At 39.1% G+C, this 21852-nt stretch overlaps 1 protein-coding gene across 1 annotated transcript in view; it reads right to left on the bottom strand.

The window, feature by feature from the left end:
• Positions 1 to 21852, bottom strand: part of arhgap5.L (Rho GTPase activating protein 5 L homeolog) — a 59528-nt gene that overhangs the window by 5473 nt on the left and 32203 nt on the right. The window contains exons 3-4 of the mRNA XM_018231197.2: positions 18840 to 18984; positions 3180 to 3257 (exon numbers count right to left, since the gene is read on the bottom strand). Coding sequence (XP_018086686.1) covers positions 3180 to 3257; positions 18840 to 18984 — 223 coding nt within the window. The remainder of the gene's footprint in view (positions 1 to 3179; positions 3258 to 18839; positions 18985 to 21852) is intronic.

The following is a 21852-nucleotide window of genomic DNA, read 5'->3' as shown; positions in this document are numbered from 1 at the left end:
TAAATGTGTATTTTTCTTCATGTCTGTGTGGGTTTCTTCCAAGGACTCCAGTATGTTCCATCATTCCGAAAAACATCCAGGCAGGTTAAATGGCTAATTATGAATCGAGTGCGTTTGTAGGTTGTTCTGATCCCAGATTGTAAGCGCTAACTGAGCAGGGACATGTTTTCCATGATAAGTACAGGTATGGGATCTGTTATCCAGAAACCCAGTTATCCAGAAAGCTACAAATTAAGGAAGGTCCATCACCCAGAGACTCCATTTTATCCAAATAATCCAATTTTCTAAAAATGATTTCCTTTTTCTCTGTAATAATTATACAGTACCTTGTACTTGATCCAAACGAATATATAATTAATCCTTACTGGAGGCAAAACAAGCCTACTTCGTTTATTTAATGTTTAAATGATTTTCAGGTAGACTTAAGGTACAAAGAACAACCCCTTTAAAGAAAATCCAGCTAGACGAGCTGAACAGATTGCAATGTAAATTCAGCCCTGCAAAAGCATGTTGAAATGCTTGCTTTGGGATTAAACTCCTCTGTTTAACCCTACAATCCTTTATGGGCACGAAAAAACCTTAAAGAAATGGTTAAATGAATAAAACAGACAGAATGTGGAACATTTGTGCTGCTATGCCTTGCCAGTGATAACAGGATTGAGAGAGGATTATTTTGGGATGCTCTCAATTTGGAATTGGCTTTCTAAGTAATCCACATTAATCTGCACTGCCATTTAAATGTAAATGCTATGTGGATGCGTTTAGGCCTCATTCACGTTACAGGCTTTAATGGAATTTAATTGGACCTGAATATCGCAGTTATTTCATGATCTTGGTGAAAAAAGACCCCCCCCATTCGAATGCCATGGCTCTATTCAACCTATAAGAAACATGCAATTCAGATAAAAATGCAGCACAGCACTTTAGCGGTTAACTTTGGTTGAACAAAAATCTCCCCATATGGTGTCCATGACATTTATGTAAATCATATGCCTAATAAGAAATTACCATACACTGTACAGTACGAGTCTGCAATGTGAACATGTACTGCATGCAGAAAAGCACCGGTTTCCCAAAATTTCCCCCAAAAAAGTGCAACCAAATGTAAAACAATGTGCTCAACAACTGAATCGGTTGGTTCGTGCATGCAAGGCTAAAGCAAGACCACAAAGTAGAAACGCTATAGGGCAGATTTATTAAGGGTCGAATTGAAAATTTTAATTCAAAATTTCTAGTTTTTTATGGTCAAAACGGTCAAATTTGACTAGGGAGTTTTTCACATTTGATTCGAGTTCTTTTTAAAAATTTGAATACGATTTTCGAGATTTATCATACTCTGGCCCTTTAAAACCTCGAATTTGACTACCTAAAACGACACCTAAAACCTGCCGAATTGCTGTTTAATCAACAGGAGAGGTCCAGGGATCAATTTTGAGTTGTTTGCAGCCTTCCTGACATTCAAGTTTTTTTCGGAGAGTTTTTAAAATTAGATCGAATTCGATTCAAGTTTTACGGGTCGATTCCATTCATCAGAGTTTTAAAAACTATCTATCTATTGGTCGAATTACTAATTTATGGGAGTTTTTTAAAACTCACATGAATTAAAAATTCGACCTTTGATAAATGTATCTGATACTCTGGTTTTCTAAACCAAATTATGGTAAATGGTAAATGGAACAAAACACCAGAAATCAGCCATTGCTCGAAATGTAAATGCTGTTGAAAGTATTGTATATAGAGAATATTTACAGCAAGACAGATACTGTTTTCAATAGCAATATTATTTATAGCAATAGCATGCCCAGGTCCCAGGGGTTTTGTTGCCTGACCAATTAGCAACTCCACTGGGGGGGGGGGGGAGTAGTGATGGGCGAATTTATTCGCCAGGCGCAAATTCGCTGCAAATTTCCACTTTTCGCCGCCGGCAAATAAATCTGCGTATTTCCTGGAGACGAGTAACGGACGGCCATTGACTTTAATGGGCGCTGACATTAAAACCCGGGTTTTGTCAATTTTTTGCCAGTTTAGCGAATTTCGCTGGAAATTTGCGAATTTCGTGGTGAAGCAAAACAGGACAAATTGGCCCATCACTAGTGGGAAGCAAAACATCCAGAATTGCTTCCACTTCATTGTAATGAAAACTGCCCAGACCCACGTAGTACACTTGCAGGTCACACAACTGTCCCTTGAAATTGCAGTGGTCAGTGTTTTTGGGAGAACATGATTTATGGGTGCCAGATAATATTGACGTGTTGCCTGCCAGTGATGCTACAACAAAACAACAGCATTTGGGGAATTGTCTCCAACTATTTCCCAGAGTAAACAAGTAAAATGGTCATAAATGTGGCAGCACACGTGAACAAGCAGCATATGAACAGTTAAAGGGATCCTGTCATCGGAAAACATGTTTTTTTCCAAAACGCATCAGTTAATAGTGCTACTCCAGCAGAATTCTGCACTGAAATCCATTTCTCAAAAGAGCAAACAGATTTTTTATATTCAATTTTGAAATCTGACATGGGGCTAGACATTTTGTCAATTTCCCAGCTGCCCCCAGTCATGTGACTTGTGCCTGCACATTAGGAGAGAAATGCTTTCTGGCAGGCTGCTGTTTTTCCTTCTCAATGTAACTGAATGTGTCTCAGTGGGACATGGGTTTTTACTATTGAGTGTTGTTCTTAGATCTACCAGGCAGCTGTTATCTTGTGTTAGGGAGCTGCTATCTGGTTACCTTCCCATTGTTCTTTTGTTTGGCTGCTGGGGGGGAAAGGGAGGAGGTGATTTCACTCTAACTTGCAGTACAGCAGTAAAGAGTGATGAAGTTTATCAGAGCACAAGTCACATGACTTGGGGCAGCTGGGAAATTGACAAAATGTCTAGCCCCATGTCAGATTTCAAAATTTTATATATAAAAAATGTTTGCTCTTTTGAGAAATGGATTTCAGTGCAAAATTCTGCTGGAGCAGCACTATTAACTGATTCATTTTGAAAAAAATGTTTTAAGCTGTAGTTGTGGAGACCAGCACTGTCTGCAAAGGGAACTAAATATGTTTCACCTATTTTGTCTTGTTCAAACAGCTAATTATTCACTTTAACAGTACAGTGTATTCACCCCTCTTACATCTGCCGTCCGTCTCTTGCCTGATTAAAGTAAATCATGAGGATATGGGCCAACTTACCTTGATCAAACTGTTTTTGTATGTTATCTTGGTCAGTCTTGTAACCGCTGACTCTGTACAGACCTTCAGCACTCAGCCCTGGAAAACAAGGGGAAAAAAATTAAAATGCAGTCAAGAGTCTGACAGCGTGCAATCAATATGAACTTAAAGGACCAGTAACATCAAAAAAATTTTTTTAAAAAATTCGTTGGTATACATCAAAAAAAAAAACACCAAGGCAAATAAAACTTTAAATTTGCAAAGTCTTTATTAAGAAAAACTTACCAAAACTCCACTTCCGCTCCTCTTCAAAAAAGGCGACACAGCGACCATCCATCTTGCGGCACTGGATTGCTCCTCCCTGGCTATGGACAGCTTGTGAAGCAAGGGACAGAATGGCATTGAGAGGAGGCGAGTGACGGCGGATCGGGCGTCACAGCAGCAGCTTCCACTCATTCCGGGGTGCCATCACAGCAGCTGCCTGGCAGGGGGGGACTTGCGTGTCTTCCTGCCCTGTGGATTGTAAATTCCCCTCCCTCTCTATTCCTTGCCGCCACAGAGTCGCTGGTAGGAAGGCGCAGCCGGCGCTGTTAGATTTCTACTGCCGCATCCCATTCTTCTGCAAACAGCAAAGTCAAGAAGAAATCAGCTGGCACCAGATATCGCCATTGTTCTAAACCTGCTCCAAAACACAAGCCGGCAGCACAAATAAGAGGTAGTTGTTGACATCGCTATTCAATCCAATAACTTTTTTTGTTGGAGCACGCGTGTATTTGCCCCCCCAGTAATTCCTTTAAACTGTTTGTGCCGTTTCTCTGTTTTTGAAGCAGCGCTGGTGCGCACTGATCCGGGCGGCACAAACCTAACAGTGCCGGCTGATTTCTACTTGACTTTGCGGTTTGCAGAAGAATGGGATGCGGCAGTAGAAATCTAACAGCGCAGGCTGCGCCTTCCTACCAGCGACTCTGCGGCGGCAAGGAATAGAGAGGGAGGGGGATTTACAATCCACAGGGCAGGAAGACACGCAAGTGCCCCCCGCCAGGCAGCTGCTACGATGGCACCCCGGAATGAGTGGAAGCTGCTGCTGTGGTGCACAAGAAACACCAAACGCCCAAACCGCCGTCACTCGCCTCCTCTCAATGCCATTCTGTCCATAGCCAGGGAGGAGCAATCCAGTGCCGCAAGATGGATGGTCGCCGTGTCGCCTTTTCTGAAGAGGAGCGGAAGTGGAGTTTTGGTAAGTTATTTCTTAATAAAGACTTTGCAATCTTAAAGTTTTATTTGCCTTGGTGTTTTTTTTTGATGTATACTAACAATTTTTTTTTGATGTTACTGGTCCTTTAATAATTGTGGCTTGTACCATACATTTTTTTTGCCCATTACTTTAAGAAGTATGTAAGAAAACCGGCTTTATATAACAGCAGAAAATTAAGAACGTTCTATTTACTGTTCTGGCGCTAAGCAAAAGTATATAATTGTTCCTATACATGAACGCCATTTGAAAATGTGTTAATGAAAGAAAATAGCATTGGAAAACAGATTTGGTTTAGTTTAATTCTGAAAACTGTGATTTTCTGCCCAATCCTCGGTGTGGCCGCACTCTGGTGCTCTTAAAGGGACGTCCACCTTTAAATTAGTATGATGTAGAGAGTGATATTGAGACAATTTGAAATTGGTTTTAATTTTTTATTATTTGTGGTTTTTAAGTTATTTAGCTTTTTATTCAGCAGCTCTCCAGTTTGAAATTTCAGCAATCTGGTTGCTAGGGTCCAAATTAACCAGGCAACCATGCACTGATTTGAAGAGAATTGAATATGAATAGGAGAGGCCTGAATAGAAAGTTGGGTACTAAAAAGTAGCAATAACACTACATTTGTAGCCTTGCAGAGCATTTGATTTTAGATGGGGTCAATGCCCCCATTTGAAAGCTGGAAAGAATCAGAAGAAAACTGCAAATAATTCCAAAACTATAAACAATAAAGACCAATTGGAAAGTTGCTTAGAACTGGCCATTCTAGAACATACTAAAAGTTAACTTAAAGGTTAACCTGCCCTTTAAAGAAGTGCCTCACCAGGGTGCGTAACATTTTGGTAGCCCATTCGGAGGGCTTCATACACTGGCAAATAAGCTACAAGCAGCGGAAAAATGCAGAACTAGGGATTCATCTTATAAGTACATGTTGCAGGACAGAATGGATTGTTTTTGTCAGTGTAGCCCTTCTAGCTGGATTTTCTAGACATGTCTCTGAATTTTCAAGTTATAAGGTAACATTAGTCTGAATGCATAAGTGGAACAGTGACATTTGGTTTAAGGGAGTAATGGTCTGGTCCCCTGGTTCCACTGAAACGTTAACACTATTAATGTATAAACCCGTGGGTCCCGGCCGGCACATCACCATTATACAGATCACTGATCTCAACCCAATTGAACACCTATAGAATAAATGTGAATGCTGGCCACATTTTAAACCTGAACAGCAGAAAAGCGAGAACCAGATTTATATTGATACACTGGGAAGCTCTAGGAAAGAAAAAACAACAACAAGAGGAAGATCAACTGGAGGTGTGTTACTTTGACTATGTCAGTATCCTTTTACTGGAAACAAAATGTTAAAGGGATACGATCATGACAAAACATGTTTTTTTTCAAAATGAATCAGTTAATAATGCTGCTCCAGCAGACTTCTGCACTGTAATCCATTTCTCAAAAGAGCAAACAGATTTTTTTAGATTTGATTTTGAAATCAGACATGGGGCTAGACATATGGTCAGTTTCCCAGGTGCCCCCAGTTATGGGACTTATGCTCTGATAAACTTCAGTCACTGTTTACTGCTGCACTGCAAGTAATATCACCCGCCCGAGCCCAACATCCATTTACAGACCCACGCCGCCCCGCCGATGACGTCACAAAAAGGGGCGGGTGCATGTCTATACAAGTTCAACCCCGAAATCGGAAGCCGGCATTTGGAAGGTCGTGGGCAGGGACAGCAGTCAGAAGAGCTCAACACGAACCACCCCCCATGAGAGTAAACCCATGGGTCCCGGTCTGACCCACACATCTATAACACCCCCCCCCCCAGCTGCCTCACAACAGAACAATGGGGAGGTAACCAGATAACAGCTCCCTGGCAGATATAAGAACAGCACTCAATAGTGAAAATCCATGTCCCACATGACAGCTTTAGTTACATTGAGTAGGAGAAACAATAGCCTGCCTGAAAGCAGATCCATGCTATTCCACGGTTAGATTAGTGTGTAAAATTCCAGTATGTAAAACAAATAATTATCAGACCAGCTTGTGTTTTAGCTACAGCTCTCCTTTAACTGTATCAAGCGTCCCTTGTAAAGCCATTTTCTGTGACACAAGAAAGACAGGTGGCTGACAAACAATACAAACAGAACACAACCTGAAGAGCATTGCATATGCAGCCAATTCCCTGTTTGATACAGACAAATTCCTTTTTCCCTAAAACCAGATGTTATACTGAGGATTTTTGTTCTTGAAAATGTGAATGTGTTTTGCTCGCCGCTGGGAATAACTTTCAGCATTTTCTTTGCAGCACAGATGGAGCACTAACTGAACACAGCTTTCATGTCAAACAATCCAGTGCCCTAAAACTCCCCTGTGACACCCAAACTAAATAAGGCCCCGCAGCCTGGAAAGCAATGATTCAAAGGTTTCTCTTGCGCTAGGATACAAGAAGGAAAGGGTTATTTATAGGGATGCACTGAATCCACTATTTTGGATTCAGGAGAACCCTTGAACCCTTCACAAATGATTTGGCCGAATAGCAAACTGAATTTGAACCGGGAAGGGGAAAATATTTTTTACTTCCTTGTTTTGTGACAAAAAGTAACGCACTTTCCCTCCCTGCCCCTAATTTGCATATGCAAATTAGGATTCGGATTCAGATCGGCTGGGCGGAAGGATTCGGCTGAATCCGAATCCTGCCGAATCCCGAACTCGGTGCATCCCTAGTTATTTATGTCTTGCTCCATTTATTTGAATGCTCTTAACGTAAAGCTATTAATAAGATGTTAGTGTTGAAGCAATAGAAAAGGCAGATCGGGGCATTAATCAAATCTAAATACGCATGCTGTGACGGCTTTCTCATAATATAAGAAGATCTAATTAATACAGAACACATTAAGCAGATATCAGTGAAAAGAAAATAATGTACGGATTGCTTTGAAATACATTTTTTCCTACAGACTCCATATACACAAAGCTAAAATAAGGCTGTGTTGTCTTTACTGGAGCCCTTAGCTCTCAACTGATTGGCAGAACCTCGTGTGATATATAGGATAGCATCAATACCTACTGGCCTTGGCCACTTCTGAATCTGCAATGCACTTTCCTTGTTTGTTTGAATGAAACCTGGAAACATAGCATGTATATCAACGGCATTTAATTTGATTACCAGTGATATTAATGGGGTTGTTCACCTTTAAAGGAACTAAACCCTAAAAATGAATATGGATAAAAATGCCATATTTTATATAATGACCTTATTGCAACAGCCAAAATTTGCAGCTTCTCAAAAGCAACAATGATCTAGGACTTCAAACTTGTCACAGGGGGTCTCCATCTTGGAAAGTGCTCAGTGGGCTCTGAGCAGCTGTTGAGAAGTTAAGCTTAGGGGACATCGCTAATTATCCAGCAGAAAATGAGGTTGCCCTGTAATATAAGCTGATGCTACAGGGCTGATTATTAAATTCTGATGTTAGTTGCACTGGTTTCTGTGCTGCCGTGTAGTAATTATCCATATTAATTACTAATCAGTCTTATATTGTGACATTTCTATTCTTTGTGTACTGTATATTGTGAGTCGGCCCCTAAGCTCAGTAAGTGACAGCAGCACAGAGCATGTGCAGTTTTGATTTTTTTCCCCCCAATACTAAAGGGCAAGTGTTGCCAACCACCACTTTAACAGATAAACTGGAATTCAAATTGAGCGCTTGTTTATGGAGTCCTTGCTCTGATGGCCTGCATTTACTTTCATTGTGATGCTGTTATTTGGCCCAACGGTCAAACAATCTGATCAGTCCAGTGGGAATATCGGGGGGGGGGGGGGAGATATACTGGACTGACTACTTCCCTAAACGATCGGATCGTTGGGTATATGGCCAGTTTGGGGGCACATTAATAGAAAGAAAGAGACAAGCAGTCAGTTCATTTAGATGGACACTAATTCATAATTAGAGTAAGGAATAAACATTATTTTCAGGGCTTATAATTAAGCAAACATTAATGGCCTCATAAAGGATGCATTTTATCTCAAGGATAAAGTATATTGAGCAAAGGGAACCCAGGAGGAAACCGTGACATTGCTGGGTACTGAGAAAGTACATATTTCTATTTTTATCACTGTGCTGCTCACTGAACCAGTTTCCTTTTTAAATAGTTAAAATCCCCTATGTTCAATAAATCCAAGTGGGCTAAACAAGCGGATCTGTCTGTATATGGCCAACAGTTTCTAGCAGTGTTCACCGACTCATTTTTATATCAGCGTTCAAGAGACTGGTCTTATGTCTGAGTTCTAATCCTGTGCAAGACATTGTTAATTGCTTGTGGCCAAGGGCAAGTCTCTGTACCTCAAGTCCAGAAACGAGTTCTACCAAAGCTCTGCTGCACAGCAGGTCACCGAACCTCAACAAAAATATTTGTGCAAAGCGTATGATTAGAACTATTATAGTTCATTGAAGCCACATCTCCAAATTTAGGGCTGCAAACCTTACAGGGACAGTTAATCTATAAATTATTAATAATAATTTTCCTGCATGTCCAATCAATGAACCAACTGATATTGATTTGGCTCAAAAATATTATTTCAGATCATCTGCCCCAACTTACATGTACCAAAACCATGGCAAACGATTGGATTAACCCGATATCACTCACATTTGGTCGACATATTGGGGAAAGATCTGCTCTTTGGTGACGTTGGGCAAACAAGCAGGTCATTTAATGTAGGCCACCGTTACACTATATATGAGAGCTGCCATATTGCCTGGGTCCAGTCTCAAAATTCAAATAGTAACCAACAAAAGGATCCGCACTCTCAGGTCTTAAATATAGTATAAAAAATGTTTTATTGTTCAATGCGAGACTGAACAATAAAACATTTTTTTATACTATATTTAAGACCTGAGAGTGCGGATCCTTTTGTTGGTTAATATATATATATATATATATATATATATATATATATATATATATATATATATATATATATATATATATATATATATATATATATATATATATATATATATATATATATATATATATATATATATATATATATATATATATATATATATTAACCAACAAAACCTTGATAAAGGCCCCGACGTATGGTGACAAATACATTTTGATTTTTCCACTTTATTACAAAGTCCCAATGTGCATCTATATACTATAATGATGTTACATGATAGTTACCAGCACTAACAATATAAGTGGTATTGGTTGCCTTAAGTCCTGTGAGTGCTGTTTCATTACGAGATATATATAGATATTTATAAATAAAAACTACTCCTCGTAATCACACACAGAAAATCAAATACCTGAATCATTATGCAAAAAACACAATGCTTGATCTTATGTAACTATTTTATAAATCGCTCAAAACGCTTTGTCTCTGAAATTGGGTTAAAAGACAAATATTTGGTTTAAAAGTACTATAATAGTGCCAGTAGCTGAAGCTAAAATAGTATAAAAGGGTCTTTGTAGCAGACATTATGAATGTGGGTTTTCCTGCATGTTTCAAAGTTCTCTGAAACCATGAATACTTGTCCTATTTGTGTAACTTGCTCAGCGTCTTTTCCTGGCACTCTGTGAACTTTATCATGCCATTAAACATTGCTGTTTTGCAAGCTGAAAAAAGGTACTATAAACAGCTGGCTTAACACTAGCTCCAGGGCTCCGCTCTTGCTCTTTTATGAACAAAACCTTTCTTCAAAGCATGAACACTGTAATAACAACACTGCATCCTCCTAGAGAGAAACAATGTGAAGTTTCAGTTTAAAGGAACAGTTCAGTGTAAAAATAAAAACTGGGTAAATAGATAGGCTGTGCAAAATAAAAAATATATATTCAATATAAGAATGAGGGTTGTGATGAACTTCAATCAAACGCAGTAAATTGCTGCAAAATTGGTTGTGCTTTATTTCACACTACATGTTTCGAGACTAGCTCTTTATCAAGTGTCGACACTTGATTAGTCTCGAAACATGTAGTGTGAAATAAAGCGCAACCAATTTTGCAGCAATTTACTGCGTTTGATTGAAGTTCATCACAACCCTCATTCTTGCATTATTTGCTTTTTTGGACGTAAGCACCGTGATTGAACTTGTGGAATCCATTCATCTTTACTTACCTATATATTCAATATAGTTAGTTAGCCAAAAATGTAATGTATAAAGGCTGGAGTGACTGGATGTCTAACATAATAGCCAGAACACTACTTCCTGCTTTGCAGCTCTATAAATCTGAGTTAGTCAGCGACTTTAAGGGGGGCCACATGGGACATAACTGTATAGTGAGTTTGTAATTGATCCTCAGCATTCAGCTCAGATTCAAAAGTTATGACCCATGTGCCCCCATCAAGTCTCTGATTGGTTACTGCCTGGTAACCAATCAGTTGAAACCAAGAGAGCTGCAAAGCAGGAAGTAGTGTTCTGGCTATTATGTTAGACAGTCACTGCAGCCTTTATACATTACATTTTTGGCTAACTAACTATTTTAAAAACATTTTTTATTTTTATTTATCCAGTTTTTTTTATTTCTACACTGAACAATTCCTTAAAAAAAAAAAAAGATTGGTACTGTCCAAAAAGGCAACACATTGATTTAAGCTGCAGTTTCCTTTAATAGCTTGACTGAAAATGTTGGGCGTTTAGTTGTGACACGGGAAATATGTTGTATAAGAATAATCCGCTGTTGAAACCCAAACCAAAAAAAATACATTTGCAGCAACATCCTTACCGGCGGTCATCCAAGTTCTGATATCCCTACGGTTGCTATAACTACAGCTTATAACATCAAAGGAAAAATAACGAAGGAGACTTGCCAGAGACGAGTGGGCAGGCTGGCAGCGATTTTAAATGCTTTTAAACGTAAGCACAGGCAGGAGATAAGGCTGCAAAAACTGGTAAACCTACCTATCTTCATCCCATGAAGGGATGAGAAAAAGAAAAGATGATCGATGTGATGATGTTATGGAATAGGTGCCAGGAGAACATAAACATCCTTATATGCTATATAGTCAAGCAGTCAAAAAACTGATTTTTCCCATATCAATGTGTTTTGCCTTTGATTCATACAGGGCTGTCCAATTGGAGGCCAGCAGGCACTTTGTATGACATTACAGGTATAGGATCTGTTATCCGGAGACTAGTTATCCAGAAAGCTCCAAATTACGGAAAGGCCGACTCCCATAGACTCCATTTTATCCGAATAATCCAATTTTTTTTCCTCTCTAGTAATTAAACAGTGCCTTGTACTTGATCCAAACGAAAATATCATTAATTCTCATTGGAAACAAAACCAGCCTATTGGATTTATTTAATGTTTACATGATTTTCTAGTAGACTTAAGCTGGCCATAGACGCAAAGATCTGATCGTACGAATCGAGGATTCGTACGATTTTCGAGAACGTGTGTGGAGAGTCCCGACATTATTCGTCCGGCGGAGATCGGTCGTTTGGTCGATCGGACAGGTTAGAAAATTTCTGTGTGTATTGCCGATCGTATGATTTTCAGTGGGAGACTGTCACTAGCTTTGGTTGGACATAGATATCGTACGATTGCTGTCAGGGGCAGAACATCGGCTGATCTGTTCTTTAACTAATCTGACTGGTAAGACTTTGATCTGAATGGTTAGTGGCGGGTCGGGAGATGGGAAAGTCCGATCGTACGATGATTCGTACGATCGGATCTTTGCATCTATGGCCAGCTTTAAGGTATGGAAAGTTCTATTATGCGGAAAGCCCCAGGTCCCAAACATTTTGGATAACCGGTCCCATACCTGAACAGCATTGTTCTAACACAGATAAACCTGACAAAATCAAGATATGGCTCTTCAGCAAAATACCACGATCCACATTTAGGGGCAGATTTACGTATTAAGGGTAGTAGTGAATTTTCAAAGTTAAAAACTTTGAATTTCGAACTATTTTGTGGGTACTTCGACCATCGAATAGGCCTAAATTTGACTTTGATTCGAAGTAAAAAAGTTCAACTTGGAAAATCGAAGTACTGTCTCTTTAAAAAAAGATCGACTTCGACACTTCGCCACTTAAATCTGCCGAATTGCTATGTTAGCCTATGGGGACCTCCTAGAACCCATAGCCAACATTTGGCTAAGTTTTTAGAAGACAAAGTAAAATCGTTTGATCGATTGATTGATTAAATAGTTTGATTTGAAGGATTTCATCGTACGATGGAACAATTTTACTTCGAACCAAATATGACCAAATTCGATAAAAAAAAAACTTAGACTAGCAAGTAATGCAATTCGATGGTCAAATTTCAAAGTTTTTTACACTTCGAAATTTGCCCCTTGAAAAATTTGCCCCTTAAAGATTAAAAATTTTCAGAATGATATTTAAATGAACATTAACATCAAAAAATGAAAGTGTTTTAAAGTAATAAAAATATAATACAGTGTTGCCCTGCACTGGTAAAACTGCTGTGTTTGCTTCAGAAACACTACTATTGTTTATATAAATAAGCTGCTGTGTAGCAATGGGGGCAGCCATTCAAAGGAGAAAAGACACAGCAGATAAGCTCTGTAGAACACAATGGTGTTATCAGTTATCCACTATTTAACCTGTGCCATATAGCCTTTTTTCAATTTCCACCATTGCTACACAGCAGCTTGTTTATATGAACTATAGTAGTGTTTCTGAAGCAAACACATGAGTTTTTCCAGTGCAGGCCAACAATGCATTATATTTGTATTACTTTAAAACACTTTTTTTTTGGTGTTTCTGTTCCTTTAAGTACAGAGTCATATTGCAAGATTATTTTGGTCAGAAGAGGGCCTATGGCTCTGACAAGAGACCACTCAAATGAACAAAATCATCTGCTAACAACTTGGAGGTTAAGCGATACAAAGGACCATTTACGAAAGAGGCGCTGCATGCAAAAATCTAGAGCAATTCACTTCTTTCGCTCCGAATGCGGTGGTTTTAGCCAGCGTAGCTGAACCCCAGCAAAAAATAAATATTGCTTGGTAAATTGAAAAATAGCTGTATTTCAGTTCCGTGATCCGGAAACCAGTTATTCAGAATGTTCTGAATTACACAAAGAAAGCCATTTTATCCAAATCAGAATATTTAAAAATGATTTCCTTTTTTCTCTGTAATAATAAAACATTAGCTTGTACTAGAATCTAATAAATCCTTATTGAAGCAAAACCAGCCTATTGGGTTTACTTAATTTTTACATGATTTTCTAGTAGACTTCAGGTATGAAAATCTAAATTGAGGAAAGATCTGATATCCAGAAAACCCCAGGTCCTGAGCATTTTCAATAACAGGTCCCATACCTGTAATAAAGTAATTTGTACATGATTCAATTGGTGCAAGTGGACAACTACTGAAGCAACATGCAGTAGGAACCCTGGAATTTCACAAATTCCTATTCTGCAAAGCATATTCTTGAGAAAATACAGACAAGTTTATTGAATGGTGCTTTTGCTGGAACAATCGTGTGCCGATATGTGTGCTTAGTGCTATGCCTTGTGTTCCTAAAAAAGCCATACAATATTTATTAATGTATTTAACCCTTTCTCTGCATTGTGTGCTTATTTACAAGAGAGGGTGGCCTGTGTAACTGTTGGCGTTTCACTTGGGTTTGACGGCAGACAGACGCACCCAGCATAATATTTATGTTACTTTAGTTGGCGGTAGCGCTGCCCTTCATTAACATTCACTGAACATACTCATTATGGTCTCACCACCACTTAGCTACTCTTTGAGGCCTTTTACCCCATCTCCTTCTGCTTGTCTGGTCCTGATGTAAACGTGTAGAATGAACAGAAAGAAAGGTCAGAGCAATAGGGCAAATAAACAGAGCAAAACTATACCATAAATGCTACAGGCAAAATACTAAAAAAGACAGGAAAATAACCAGGATGATTTTAGTTAAAAAAAACAACATAAAAAAACACCTGCAGCACATCAAATGGTTATTGAACTGAAAGGATAGTCACTATTGTAGTATCTTGCTATGGGGGGAACAAAATGGTTGGTGTGCTGTACTTGTTTGTGAAGTTATATGGCACACAGTAAAGTACAGATCTACAATGTACTGCGTCAATCATTCTGCCTTAATTAGCCATCCGGAATGCTACAAGTTTATTAATAGGTTTTTCCCAAATGACTATGTGACAATATTTCAAGCACTATACAAAACTGACTTGGGCTTTTGAAGAAACTAAAACAACCATTATGGCGAGGGCCAGACGAGTTGGATCTCGGCCTGCGGTGAAATCCAGGCCGAGAATCCGCTCCTCTAATACTGCCCTTCTGCCCATGCACCCGAAAACATTACCTCCACTTGGGTGAAGGCAGGCTGAGATCCAACTCGTCTGGCCCTAGCCTACAAATACATACCAATAACTCATTTTACAATTAGTTACTGTGAGAGTGAAACAGAAAGAAATGCTCTATTTTAGAATAATGCAGATGCAGGGATTAGCATGGAGCTGCATTTGTTGCATGTGGTGCATGTTGGTTGAGAACCCAAGCCAGCACGTAGACTGGGTACAATGAACGGACTATTCAAATGGCTCTACATCCAGCTTGGTAAACACTGGATGGCTTATGCCTCTCCCATATCCTTGTCCCCTAGATTGCAAGCTCTTCTACATATTGCTCTTATTATTCTATCCTGGCTTGTCTGTATAGTCACAGGTCCAGCACTCCAGAAATTGACTCTCAATAAATAAAAATTATGCCCCTCATCAAAAGAACCGTGGCATAATTTTGAGCATTAGAGCTCAGATGCTAGGAAAGGCAAAAAGCGTATAAGGCTAGGGCCACACAGGGGCAGGAATCAGTTAGCTTAAATACGCTAGCTGAACCCTACCTCGTGTAGCAGCCTAATTTCTTTTCCGCATTCAGAAGAACAGACTTTGGTGGATTTCAGATGCAGAGACGTGGACGAAATCCGCTGAGTGTTTACGTCAATACCGATTCAACACTTACGAATGCGGAAATATAGAGGACACTACTGCCCCCAGTAGGGTTGAAATCAGCTAGCGTATTTGAGCTAGTTTATTTTGGTCCCTGTGTGACCCTAAACCTTAACCCTTTCTTAACAAAGAGAGTCTGGGATGATAAGTAGGACAAGTTTATTCATTTCTAACCTTGATCTCCAGTATTTATGCACCATGTAATGTAATCAATATAAAAATATGTATTTATTTTCCTTCAATCACTTGCGCAGTCAGGTTTTTCCTGAAGACTTTCCTGGTATCTCTCACTCCTTTAACTAAAGGGATGAGGTATCAGAGGATGCATCAGAGACACAATGTCATGCAATCTTGGGTCAGCAATAATCTATCTATCCTAGATTATAGCATAGTATTTCAAACTCCTGAAAAATCCTTTATCCACTAAGTCTCACGGGCCAAGGATTGCAGATAAAGGATCCCATAGCTGTGTGAACTCTAAGGGTCAGGGTACACATGCAGATTCGGGGAGATTAGTCGCACGGGGACAAATCTCTTCTTCGGGTCGACTTATCTCCCCGAACTGCCTCCCCTGCCTTCCCGCAGGCTAAAATGTAAAATCACCGGTGGATAACTCTGAGTGCCATCCCGACATTGATTTACATTTTAGCTGATGGAAAGGCAGGGGAGGCAGTTCGGGGAGATTAGTCGACCAAAAGAAGAAGAAGAGATTTGTCGCCGGGCAACTGATCTCCCCGAATCTGCCTGTGTGATTTGACTAAACAGGAATGTAGTTTCTATTAAAAGAAATAGAAACAACATTCCTGTTTAAGAGACAGGACATTTCACCACCTGAAATATTATGCAGCTTCAAGTATTGCTCTCTTTTAATAGCTAGAAGCACTTTCACAAACCTTTTCAGCACCAGATAAATATATTGCATAGCTTAAAGCAGCAGCCCTAAGAATATCTGTTGTGATTAAACCTTCTGTTTATTTAAGCTGAGACACTGTGGCAGCATCTGCTTCCTCTCCTGCTTGTTTGGAGCCGTGTGTGCTTGGGCTCAGATCACACAGCTTGTGTTGCCTATCAGATACTTAACACAGCACTAACAGCTCTTCAACGCCTTCATTTCTTTTGATACTTTTGTGAAACACATGGGAGGTAATTTAAATGTGAAATATCAGCCCATTTGCCTTGATATTTTCCAAACAATCCATTTAATTAACATTTCACAAGTCACGGGTGCTCAAAGTGGAAAAATTAATAAAAAAAAACAAAGAAGAGTACATATTTATAACACAGGGTTAACAAAGGAGAGAGCCTATTATATTAAATATTGATGCTTTACAGTAGATCAAGCCGTTAAAAAAAAAAAACAGCAGCAATAGTTATTTGCATTTAGTAGGACTGCATCTGGCTTACATCACTGCTCTAGTGCTATTTTACTTATCAGATACCAAAGCTAGTCATACATGCCTACTTTAGTCAGGCATTTTGGCCAACTTTGACCACACTGTCTGATCATTTTTAAATGGATAGCAGGTCAGGGGCCACTTCAATAATGATTTGATCCTGTTTGATTGAGAAATACGTGTCCTATTAGAAAATCCTTTCGTCAGTCCATAGAAAGGAAGTAATGTGCTACATTTCACTTACAAACAGATGCCTCAATTATCAGAACAGCATTAATGAACAAAACCATAAGCTCATCAGGGCAGGGCCCTCTTTGCGTCTTGTATTAATTACTGGCTGCTTCACATCCAGTTATTGTACAACACTACAGTATATGCTGGCGCTTTATAAATACATAATAATTTTAATATTTGTGGTCACTTGTCTAATCTCAATCAGTTCTGAACAGTCAGCTACTGTACAGTTCAGTCAATGTATTGCCACCTTAACTACAGTGTGTGTATTACCCAACTGTGTGGACTGTTCACCTTCACATTTTTCCATTCCGTTGTTTTCCTAAAGTACTGGGGTGGGGGGTGTTCTCACCAATTCTGTAAACATTTGATTGATACATTAGTTAATAGATTTCCGGTGTGTCTGCAAAGCACAAGCCCAAAGATTCATTAAAGGAGACATATAGGATAAATGAAACCCCTCTAATTTTGTAATCAATAATGTATACTATATGGTGCTGGTTTTACTTTTGGCGGTAAATTAATATTGTCTTCAAAATTAGCCCCTTTATTGGAGCTGCCTATAGATGTTCTCTGGTCCCTGTTTCAAGTCAGAGATGGGCGTGTCCTAATGATTCCTGCCAGAAGCACGTTAGGAGAGGGACAGCCAATCACAGAACTGTAGTCACACAAGCAAAGACAGGCTTTGGTTCCTATCAGGTTAGCCTAGCTGCTGATTGGTTTCTATCCTATAGTGTAGTATGCCAAGTGCTGCTGGCTCCCCTGCACAGCCTGGGAAAGGAGGCAGCAAGAAGTGGAAATTTTCTACCAGAAACAATTTTTTAAAGTGCATTCCTTCTATATCTAAAAGAGTTTAATGTACTGGCACATTCTTGTTTTTTACATCTCCTTTAAAGGCAGCTGTTAGAATTGATACAATAGTTGCCAATACTTCACAGATGCAGCTGCGAAATGTATCAACTAATGTAGCAAATTGTAAGTCCAGAGTCTGCACCTGAAGTACTGAGCTGCCAGACTGAAACACCAGAGACAGGAACTAGTGATGTGCGGGTCGGGATTTCCCCGACCCGCACCCGACCCTAACCCTCCCTCCCTTAGCCTGCCCACATCCGCACTTATGGGTGGCTTTTATAGACCCGCAAAGCGTCTATAAAAGATGAAGTCGGAAGCCGGCATTTGACGGTGGCGGGTGGGGAGAGCAGGAGAAGCGATCAACCCACACCCGTGAAAAAGTGCGCAAGGTCGGCCCGAACCCACCCGACCTGCGGGTATTGGGCCGGCCCGCACATCACTATCAGGAACATTAAACTTAAATTTTTGAAAACCTGTCAAAACTAGAAACATTTTGGTGTACTATCTGGTGTATTTTCTGGAATATTAAAAAGCATTTGGATAGTGAACAACCCATTTCAAGTGAATTACAGTTAGAAGTTTGTGCAGCTGTATTGTTGGAAAACAAACACTTTGATGAAAAATGTGATCTTCCTGACACTGGGTCACAGGCATGAAAAGGATTCTAGTTGCTAAAAAAGTGCTGGTACCTAAAGGCACCAATAGATGTGCAGACCCATCACGGTATCCGTCAGATAAGTCTAAGAAACAAACATCCAGGTAACGTACGATAATATCAGAACAACAGAGAGAGAAGAGGAACTGCAGCTTCTTTTCACTTCATCTGTCAATGCTAATACGCCTGCAGATACATTGTATTGGGACATATTTAATACATACCCAACCTCTGCAGTGGCCATGGATAGGTATCAGTCAGCATTGTTGTGTATGGCCACCTTGATGGTATGAGCAATGCAAAACATAATGCGTAATAATTCAAATAAGTTTCTCCTACCTGTCTCTTCAATGTACTCCACACACTTCCTCACAAAAACTGGAATAAGTTTCTCAGGGCTCACAAGCTCGTGCAGCGGCTTGCCAAAGTAGTTGCTCTCCCAGTTCCTTCGTGTTGGTGGATTTAATTGCTTGTTCTTTTTTTTCTGAAACAGAATCATATTTTTAGCTTTTGCATAACAAGTGTATAATAACGTTATACATCACATACATTATAGTTCTGTATCATATTAAACATTATGAGTAATGCAATTTCTATAATTATAGATGATCAGTTACAGGGCTCATTTACAAAGCAAGTGAAAAGTGCTACACGTGAAGCTGCATGCAAATAGCTGTTTTTTACCCACAATGCAGCATTTCCTCATTTCTGCTCCAGCGTTTCAGGAGTAACAAACAGCAGAACAGCGAAAGAAGTATTTTTCTGTCCTTTGGTATTCTATTACAATTCCTTTTTTAAATAACTTACCATTGACATTAATGTATATATTAATATAATTTTTCTGTAAACGGATTGTCACTCCCTTTTCTATAAAAAAAAATGTGACATGACATGGTGCAATGTGCGATATCCAAAGTTATCAGTCAGTTAGTTAGTAAGTGGTACTGTCATATTAGCTATGGGTTTCAAACACAACTAACAGAAAAATGTCACTAGAATACAATTAATGAAACAGTTCAGAGTAAAAATAAAAACTGGGTAAATAGATTGTCTGCGCAAAATAAAAACATATTTCTAATATAGTTAGTTAGCCAAGAATGTAATCTATAAAGGCTGAAGTGACTGGATATCTTACATAACAGAACACATCTTCCTGCTTTTCAGCTCTCTAACTCGGAGTTAGTCAGTGACTAACTGATTGGTGACTTTAAGGGGAGCAACATGGGACATAACTGTTAAAGGAAAACTATACCCCCAAAATGAACACTTAAGCAACAGATAGTTCATATCATATTAAGTGGCATATTAAAGAATCTTACCAAACTGGAATATATATTTAAGTAAATCTTCCCCTTTTACATCTCTTGCCTTGAACCACCATTTCGTGATGGTCTGTGTGCTGCCTCAGAGATCACCTGACCAGAAATACTACAGTTCTAACTGTAACAGGAAGAAGTGTGGAAGCAAAAGAAACTGTCTGTTAATTGGCTCATGTGACCTAACATGTATGGTTTGTTGGTATGTTTGTGAGTACAGTGAATCCTACGATCCCAGGGGGTGGCCCTTATTTTTTAAAATGGCAATTTTCTATTTATGATTACCCAATGGCACATACTACTAGAAAAGTATATTATTATGAAAATGGTTTATTTACATGAAGCAGGATTTTACATATGAGCTGTTTTATGCAATATCTTTTTATACAGACCTACATTGTTTGGGGGGTATAGTTTTCCTTTAAGTGAGTTTGCAATTGATCCTTAGCATCCCACTCAGATTCAAAAGCAAACAGTTATGACCCATGTGGCCCCCTTAAAGTCACCAATCAGTGGAAACCAAGAAATTGAAGTAGTGTTCTGGCTATTATGTTAGACATCCAGCCTTTATACATGACATTTTTAGCTAACTACATTGAAAACATGTTTTATTTTGCACAGCCTATCCAGTTTTTATTTTTACAACAACACATTAAGATCTGCTTGTTTGAAAAGGTTACCAAACAAGCTATTCTTTGCTACCGCAATGCTGGGTTAAATAAGGCAGAGCAGATTATTTTGGCCCCCATGACAACAGATTATAATGGGCACCTCTAAAGTCGTGTAGGGAGATAACTGCATCAATGAGCTGATAAGGTCCTCTTCAATGGGATTTTCATCTGCCAGGTATCGAGGAGGGTCCATATATGGGCAGATAAACTGATGACCCATATTGAATGGGAGAAACAGCAGCTTAAAGGTGACCTGTCATCCTAAGAAATAATTCCATGTCCTTTTATATTGTGTTAGTTAAGCACAATAAACTATATTTACACCATAAAAATTATTTAAATTTTGTTTCCATCAGATTGGGAATTCAAACTGACAGCAAGCATGTAGGAACCATTTTGAGAACACATTTAGTAAAATAATCTATGGTTAATCGCAAAATCTTGCGGATGTGCCAGAATGGGGGACCTAATATCCAATCACAGGCTCCACGGGGAAGGTGAGGAGTGCTGGTGAGGAGTGCAGTGACATGTAGCAAGTGCATAATGGAAAGTGAAAGTAAGGCATAGAGGAGAGGCAGGAAATATATGAATATTTATGAATATATATATATATATATATATATATATATATATATATATATATATATATATCTCAGATTTTTAAATACCTTAAACGGCATGGATGTTTCAATATTAATTTTGCAAAGGACTTTTATTACACAGCTTTTTATGTGTGACAGGTCCCCTTTAAATCTGCACTTATATGGCCAGCATAAAGCAGACACTTAGAAGCGTATTTATTAACATTGGTGACAAACCTCATTGGTGATCAGCAATTAGATTTGAACAGTCATCTACAAGTTGGAAAAAAAAAAAAAATCTCATTGGTTGCAATGGGCAACATCACCGGTGATGTTCGTCTCCAATGTTACGGTAATAAATATGCTGCTTAAAGGTGGCCATACACTGGCAGATTTAAGATGCCGATATCGGTCATTTAGACCAGTTCGGCAGCTTATCTGCCCATGTATGGTGTGTTCAGATGGGCCCTAGGGCCAAATGATCTGATTAACCCGATATCTCCCTGCCCTTGGTGGGCATATCTGGGAAAGATAGTGTATGGTCACCTTTACTTACGCATAACAATGCAAAACTGCTCAGCATGCTCTTCTGAGCACTTTGGCAATTTACCTTATATCAATTTTTTTTTTTAATTTCATGATATCAGCAGTTCTTACATTTCTGAAACAATGAAGGACCTGAGAGCCCCATGCTGTTGTGTGCAGGTGAGGGTAAAGCAGAACAGTAAAGCTTAATTTACAGAAGCAAGAAAAGGCTCCTGATGTTTCCCTGCTCACTCCAGTC

Source organism: Xenopus laevis, chromosome 8L (genome assembly GCF_017654675.1).
Source record: "Xenopus laevis strain J_2021 chromosome 8L, Xenopus_laevis_v10.1, whole genome shotgun sequence".
Taxonomy (NCBI): domain Eukaryota; kingdom Metazoa; phylum Chordata; class Amphibia; order Anura; family Pipidae; genus Xenopus; species Xenopus laevis.
The sequence above is the reverse complement of the archived record's forward strand: the minus strand, read 5'-3'. Positions and strand labels throughout refer to the sequence as shown.